Source organism: Sinocyclocheilus rhinocerous, unplaced genomic scaffold (genome assembly GCF_001515625.1).
Source record: "Sinocyclocheilus rhinocerous isolate Xijiao unplaced genomic scaffold, SAMN03320098_v1.1 scaffold1193, whole genome shotgun sequence".
NCBI classification, from domain to species: Eukaryota; Metazoa; Chordata; class Actinopteri; order Cypriniformes; family Cyprinidae; genus Sinocyclocheilus; species Sinocyclocheilus rhinocerous.
In genome coordinates this window covers 162164-170591 of record NW_015642181.1, presented here as the reverse complement: position 1 = coordinate 170591, position 8428 = coordinate 162164, and the positions used below count along the sequence as shown (strand labels likewise).

The 8428-nt window shown below is 36.5% G+C and overlaps 1 protein-coding gene across 1 annotated transcript in view; it reads right to left on the bottom strand.

Annotated features, from left to right (window-relative positions):
* LOC107755712 (polypeptide N-acetylgalactosaminyltransferase 11) overlaps positions 1-8428 on the bottom strand; it is a 26325-nt gene that overhangs the window by 8026 nt on the left and 9871 nt on the right. Inside the window, exons 5-8 of the mRNA XM_016572596.1 lie at positions 7806-7931; positions 7003-7243; positions 4939-5056; positions 3294-3446 (exon numbers count right to left, since the gene is read on the bottom strand). Coding sequence (XP_016428082.1) covers positions 3294-3446; positions 4939-5056; positions 7003-7243; positions 7806-7931 — 638 coding nt within the window. The remainder of the gene's footprint in view (positions 1-3293; positions 3447-4938; positions 5057-7002; positions 7244-7805; positions 7932-8428) is intronic.

Genomic DNA, 8428 nt, shown 5'->3' with positions numbered 1-8428 from the left:
TGAGACTGTTACTTAAAACTGTGCTTTATGCTGGACAGTATTTATTTATCACGAGTTGTTCAAATCGCGGTAATCTAATACGGTTTTAATGATAATTAAAATATGAAATGGTAATACTAACCGTCGGGAATTTTATCATGATTTATCGTCAAACCGGTAATCGTTACATCCCTAGTACACATAATCAGGAAATATCAAGCGATCTCTAACAAAGCAATAGTGACATAGTACAAATATTTTTTACTCGCATAAGTGTGCCGTGCCATTCCTGTCGGATCCAATATAGACGGCACAGCATTGCTTTTTAATCTCAGTATCTCTGCAAATCCAGTGTCGACCTGTGTCTTGTTTACAAAAGAATCCGCGGTGAAATGAAGTGAACAAACGTTCAATGTTTTACTCACGTGAGCTGAAACTTCATTAAAAATAAAGTTCAACCACGCATTCCTAATATTTGAGTCAGAAAGAAGGTTATGCAGCGACTGTGTTCTTCCACAACCAGACACTGCACAATATTTTGTGATCTTTAACGGCATGTTTATTGCTTGGTTGCTCGATCCGGTTTAGCGCCACTTATGTTATTTCCCTACTATGTCATGCGTGAATCAGTGGGCGGGGCTACAGATTTAGGCGTTTATATTTTTCTGTGGAGGCGGTGTCATAGGTAGGCACATTCCAGGATCTGGCGTTCGCTGGGCCTGGTGTCAATAAAAGCTTTTATTTCAGTAACAAGGACGTTTTCAGTTCTGAAACTTACAGGATATTCTTTTAGTACAATGACCACATATATCAAAAGCTCAGGTAAAATGTGATTTTCTCAATTTATGACCCCTTTAAAAGCAGAAATAGAGGGAGCTATTCTAATGTGAAGAGGAAGACTGTTATCGAATTCCGGACCTGCAATTGCAAAAGTGCAATCACCTCGTTCTTTAAAGGGGTCATATCGGCATATGGGTCGAGAACGGCGGTCCCGGCAAAGGAGCGGTGAAAACGGTGAAAGCCAATCCGGCGATCCACAGCACTAAGTTGATGTATTCCCTCAGCGACCAGCACAGATCAGCTCCAGGTATGACGAAGCGGATATCGTCCTCTTTTGGAAGACCAAACAAAGTAGTTTCGCTTTCACAATGAAGCACACAGCGTCTTCAGGACATGGCTGCAGCGGCAACAATAATACTACAGTGAGAATAAAAGTTATGCCTTCTTTCTTTGCGTGAACATTTGGGGGCTTTATGCAAATCTTCCCACATAGTGAGGTAGGTATGTGGGGGCGTGTTCGAACGAGCCGTTTTAGGTAGGTGTGGCTAACTCTTAACTTTTATAAAGAATATCTCTTTGGATTTGAGACTTTAGTCTTTGCAACTTTACAGATCTTCTTTATGCACCAAGAGCTTGTAACACTCTAAAGAGAAAGGAAAAAATGAAATCGCATCATATGACCCCTTTAAGTCTAGATCTAGGCACGATGAGCAGACAGAGATCACTGGACCTCAATGTTCTAGAAGGGGTGTACGGACGGAGCAGGTTTGTCAAGTACTGATGGGCCAAATTATTGAGGGCTTTAAAAACAAATAACAGAATTTTAAAATCAATTCTATATTTGATGGGTAACCAGTACAGTGCAGATAAAATAGGAGTTACTGTCTCATACTTGCGGGACCCAGAGAGTAGTCTAGCAGTTGCGTTTAGCACTACACAAATTCTATATAAATCTAGGTATCACACACTTTCTGACTTTGTAAATGAAACCCTGGACATCATACACTTGGTGACAGAGGGTCACACACTGCCAGACTTTCAAAACTCAACAAACTCGTGCAGAAACATGCACCTCGTTGCAAGGAGAAGCATGACAAATGAAAACAACGTGTTCTTAAATCATCTCAAAATATCAAACATGTGTGATATCCCCCAACGGCTTGGAATCATAGTCTAGAAAATAAAAAAGCTAGAAGCTAGAAAATAAAAGTCTGTGCCCATCATACACTATGTGATTTTCTGTGAAATCAGTCAATTCCAACTGCCCAAAATTTGCTGACTGGCTCTGACTTTCAGCAACTAGTGTCGACACGTGTCCTCCAGACCGCAAACTTGGGGTATGACAAATAATTTATTTTCAAGAAAAACTGTCAAATCTTAATAAGAGACCTGACTCAAAAAATAAAACTACAGTATTAACAATAAAACAGAACAATTACCACTCTTAAAACCCTCTGCAAATGCACATGAACACATTACTTAAGAAAAAAAAAACACTGCACAACTAAGTTTAATTATTACACAGCTCTCTGGAATACTTGATTCTGATTGGCCAATAACAGCATTCAGTGATCAAATATTTCTGAAAAATGTCCACTTATTCAGGCAATGCTGTATAACAGGTCCCCCATTCCAGGAAACTGATCTACTACATACTGGTGCTACAATCATATTTATCATATTACAACGCAATCTGTCTCTGCATACAAATGCTAAAAGATAGAACAGTTAATAAGTATTATTTCCATCACACTTAGTATTTTATTATTATTATAGTACTATGATATTGATCTCCACCTTATAGTCATCCATCCAGACATGGGCCAAAATTTTAGCAATGGCTGCAATATAACAAAGAGTGAAAAATTTAAGGGGGTCTGAATACTTTCCGTACCCACTGTATATACATACATACATACACATACATATACACACACACATACAGAGCTGGGTAGTAATCAGATTCCAAAAAATTTGTACTTTTAATTAGATTAAATTAAATTTTAAAATACTCGTAATCAGACTACAGTTACTTTTTTATTGATTACATATTATTCACACAATAGTAATTCTCCCTAATTCCTCATTTCACCTTTTAAATGTTCCTTTCTAAAATAGCCTACCACTTATATATATTCAGAAAGTCTTCCAGCTTTGTGGACATTCACACAAAGATCAGTCACTACTCAGGTGGCTGTAATTACACAGACAATTGAGAGGCCACACAGCATTACTGCACAACTAAGTTTAATTATTACACAGCTCTCTGGAATACTTGATTCTGATTGGCCAATAACAGCATTCAGTGATCAAATATTTCTGAAAAATGTCCACTTATTCAGGCAATGCTGTATAACAGGTCCCCCATTCCAGGAAACTGATCTACTACATACTGGTGCTACAATCATATTTATCATATTACAACGCAATCTGTCTCTGCATACAAATGCTAAAAGATAGAACAGTTAATAAGTATTATTTCCATCACACTTAGTATTTTATTATTATTATAGTACTATGATATTGATCTCCACCTTATAGTCATCCATCCAGACATGGGCCAAACGCAGAGAATTGTGGGCCATTGTATCCTGACCTCCGGGTGACCCATAGGGCCGGCGCTTGCGGAAGATGTGCCCCACTCTGGAGCAGGGAACGATCAGTAACTGCCCTCCACACATCCAAATCTGATGGAAAAAATATTTTAAAGCAAGTGAGTATATTTTTGGTCCCCAGGATTAAACAAAAATGCTTAAACCAAAGGTTCCCACACTGTTTTGTCAGCCAAACCCCTTAAACGTAAAATGTTCAATTGAAGTACCCACTGAGAAGTTAATATTTCAATAAACTTAAATTACACATTCACATGTTCATAGTTCCCTGATGTAGGTTAATGGTCAAACAACTTCAAGTAAACAAAAATATCCAATCCTTTTTTTTTTTGCAAGTTTTTTATTTCAATTCCTCATTTCACCTTTTAAATGTTCCTTTCTAAAATAGCCTACCACTTATATATATTCAGAAAGTCTTCCAGCTTTGTGGACATTCACACAAAGATCAGTCACTACTCAGGTGGCTGTAATTACACAGACAATTGAGAGGCCACACAGCATTTCACCACTGATTTACAAAAATCATTTTAATTTTAAGAAGTGTTTACTCAACAATTCAACATGGCATCAACTACTGATAAACACATTAATTTGTATTTGAATTAAGCTATCACTCAGTATATATTTAACCATGTATTACTGTGTCTTTGGAAGGCTTTTTTCTTTCAAACACATTAAAATGCACAAATTCACATTATTCCTTATTTACATGTACAGTAATGCAGGGATTCCCAAACTTTTTTTTGTCAGCCGAATCTCTTTCACCCAATATATTTATTTGAATTCCCCCCTGAGATTTTAAGGTAAAAGATTAATAATTAAATCACATTTGCATGCTCACGGTTCTCAGATGTTGGTTAATGGTCACATGACATGCAGGTTAACAAATTATTTTTTTTAGTAAGCGTTTTATTTTGATTGTTGTTATTTTAAAATGATTTATTTAAATTTTACAGTTTTATGATTTAATTATTAGCTTTTCATTAAACTCGTGAACCCCCTGCAGTTCCTTCACAAGCCCCAGTTTAGGAAACCTTGACGTAATGTAATGTTTAGTGCACTTCATTATATTAATAACGTAATAATAAGAAACATAATATATTTTCTTTTTCTTTGAATTTTTATATCAATATGGTACTAGATTATCCTATTTAAATCGATATGATAAACTAGTTAGGTCAAAAGTAATCTAAAAGTATTCAAAAAGTAATCCGGTTACATTACCTAAAATGTGTAATGTAACAGATTACGTTACTGACTACAATTTTTGTCATGTAATTTGGAATCAGTAACGGACACACACACATACAACAGACTCCATACTTTAAATCACAGCCTTTGATTTGATAATCAAAATTTTATAAGATATACTGCGATTTCAGTTTTATTTTAATTAATTGTGCAGCCTCATATTTCTTTTATGTTAAATTCAACTGAATTCATTATTAACTTTTCATCAACACCAGCAGCTCCCTCATGAACCCCCAGTCTGGGAAACCCTGGATTCAAATAAAATAAATGAAATAAAAATGACCATCAATGTATCTTAAAGTATACACAATTTTACCCGAAAAGATATTTCCAAGTTCTCGCCACCCCAGATGTCCATGCCGCGGTCATACTGACCAAGCTCATAAAAATAATTCCTGTCCATGGCGAATAGCCCACCTGCCATCGTGGGAGACCTGCAGAAAAACATAACTGGAGTCATATCTCAGGTCACCACAGTGGGCTTGTGTGCACTACCTGCAAAAGTATGAACAAACTGAACTGAATTTCTTTCACACGAGTCTAAAACCCATTTTGATCTAAAGGTATATGCTAGACAAATATAAATTGCTCATATATTATTTATTTGACCCTCTAACTCTAACACTTTCTATTCCATTTTAATTCTACTTTATCTATATTTGTCTTCTTCTTTTTTTATTTATTAAACCAAACAAACACTAGCTTTCTATTTCTTTCTATTCTATCTACTTGTTTTTCTTTGTGTGTGTGTGTATATGTGTGTGTGTATAATATATATATATATATATATATATATATACACATTGCTACGTGTACTGCGTTAGGCTAACCGAGACTTGTCATTTGCACTTATATATTGTTGCTCTTTTGTTAGTTTTGACTGCTTTTATTGTCCTCATTTGTAAGTCGCTTTGGATAAAAGCGTCTGCTAAATTACTAAATGTAAATGTAAATATATATTAATTTCTTTCTAAAATTAGATTTTTTTTGTAAAATTAAAGTTTTGCTTAATAGTTCAATATTTTTGGTCACTAAATAAAATTTGGTCCCATAGTTTCATTTGACTTCTCCATTATTGTAAAATCTAAAAAATTGTGATAAAAAAGAATGAGCAGATGTGTCCAAAGATTTGGCAGGTCATGTAAATGAAAAGGGGCAAAAGGGCAGACAACTCTGTGGTTCAAAATCTGTGCCAAGAATCCATCTGGGAGGATTGATTCCAAACAGGACAGTCTATGACTCCAGGGTTAAAGAGCTGGCCCTCATCCCCATCCATGAATGCAGTGTCAGGGACAGGGACAGGGACAGGTGTGTGCAGTGTGACCAAAATCTTACATTCCATTTTAAGTTATTTTGTAAATAATTATGAAAAAAAAAAAATGTTAAAGAGCAGGTCATATGGGTTTTCGAAAAATATATTTTTTGCAGTTTGTAACGTAGCTATCCTTCAATGTAAACAGTATGCAAAGCTGGTAATCAAAAAAGTGCATAATAAAGATATTGTTTCTCAAAAGAAAGAGTCGTCTCTGAACCGCCTTAACGAGTCGTCATCTTTTCGAATCTTCTGCCTGTTAGATATATATATATATGTCACAAGTTAACACATTTGCAATCCCCGCCTGCCCTCGAAATACGAACACTCTGACCTACCCACAAACACTTCCGTTAGTCAGATGTGTTTACATCAGGTCGATAAGACGCTGTGTTTTCAGCCTCACTGGGCATTCTAACACAGTTCCCACACGTGCATCTCAAATAAGTCAATAATAATAATAATGAATGAATAAAACTGCTGTCACCACGTAAAGTACCAGTACCACATACAAAGTTTAAACTTACCACTGAGAAACATCCTGATCAAGTCGTGCTTGCGATGGAGTTTCTGGTTGAGCGACAGCATCGGTATCATCCCCGGGCTCGGGCTCGAATTGATAAGATAACATCGATGCCATTTTTGTAACCTTATAGCATATTTGTTTACAAGTAACCCTCCGGAGCAAAAAATTAATTATGGTAATGGGCACTTCATTTCCGACATGCATTGTATACGGAAAGACCAATCACAACAGACTTGGCCAGCTGACCAATCAGAGCAGAGTAGGCTTATGGAAGGTTTATAGACCTTAAGCTCAGAACTGCTTCGAACAAATCATTTTGAAATAGTTGAAAAATGATGCTAATATTAAATGTATATTCTGAAAAAATTACAATGTTTTCTCACCTTGGATGCATTTAAACGTGTTGTAGGGGACTCCAACACAATATTAGGACACTGTAAAATACCATATGACCCGCTCTTTAAAAAAAAAAAAAAAAGGCAAATTTCATAGAAAGGCAAGAAGTCTACATCCTAGCATAATGTAACACACACTGGCAATACCTGATGGCTCCATCAGGGCTGTTGAGTTCAGACACGGGCACTGGATCCCATTTAAAGTGCAAGCCCCAGTTGAATCCACCCCGCACGATAGGAGAGGGGCTGTATACTAGTGTGTCTGCGCTGATGATGTCAATGACTGGACAAACCACGTTTTTTCTGTTCTCTTTGATGGGTGTGAGCAGAGGCTGGAGCCATGCCTCATTCACCTCACAGTGACTGTCCAGAAACACCAACACCTCACCTGAAAAAAACAACAACAAAAAAACAGAGATGAAGACAGCCTTACTGAAGGATATATAGTTATAGCAACAACAATAATAATAACTACAGTAATAATAACAGTGCAGACAAATTGTACTGCAAAATAGGTAAACAGTAAAAACAAATGTGCATGCTTTAAGCTCAAACATGCATGCTTTACATGTGAGAACTAAGGTACAGTTGAGCTTCTGTTGACCATATTTGATTTGCTTTATGTATGTGCATCGATCAATGTTTATATGTGAATAAAAGCCTAAATGAAATCTGTTCATCACATAAAGCGACAAAGTCTTGGATTAAACTGTTAAATTCATATAAATTACTTTTATGATGTATTTATGAACTGTTTGAAGTGTTAAAATTTAGGTTGCATGGACTTTTAATAGAGAGACAGAAATCTCTCAGGTTTCATTCAATTATCTTTCTTTGTTTCGAATAAGAACAAAAGTCTTATCGGTTTGGAATGACATCCAAGGCAAGTTTCTTGCAGATTTTTTTTCCCCCTCCCCATTTTTGGGTGAACTTTCCCTTTAAGGTCAGACCTGTAGCATGAGATGCCCCAATCATCCTTCCGCGGATCAGGCCCTCCCTCTTCTCATTACGAATTAGCTTCACTTTCTCCTGCAGGTGCTGCTGTATGTAAGAATCCAAGTCTTCCTTCAGATCATCTGTCAGACATACAAAGTAACATTTGATGAGTCAGACATTTAGCGATCCATTTGGCTTACTTCATTTCTTACCCTTCTTTCACACTCAATCTTCTAGCTAACATTTTACATGCAATGGTTAATTCCAGGGGATCTGAAATCTGAAAGTCTTATGGATAACTCTTAAGACAAACTAGAATTTTGACAGGTGCTTTGAACACGGTTTAAAATGTTTACAAGATGATTTATTGACCAAATGATTTGGTGCACATACACACAGACCTAATATCTGGGTCATGACATGACATTTTGTGGTTTGTTAAAGGTGGGGTATGTATTTTTTCAAAAACGCTTTAGAAAACTAAGTCGGGCTGAGTACCAAAACAAACTTGTAGCCAATCAGCAGTAAGGGGCGTGTCTACTCATGATGTGGAGGAGAGAGCGCTCAGTGCAAAGGACGGACATTAGCTGAGCCGACCGACGACAGAAATATAGAGATGGCGGATAAAAAACAAAAG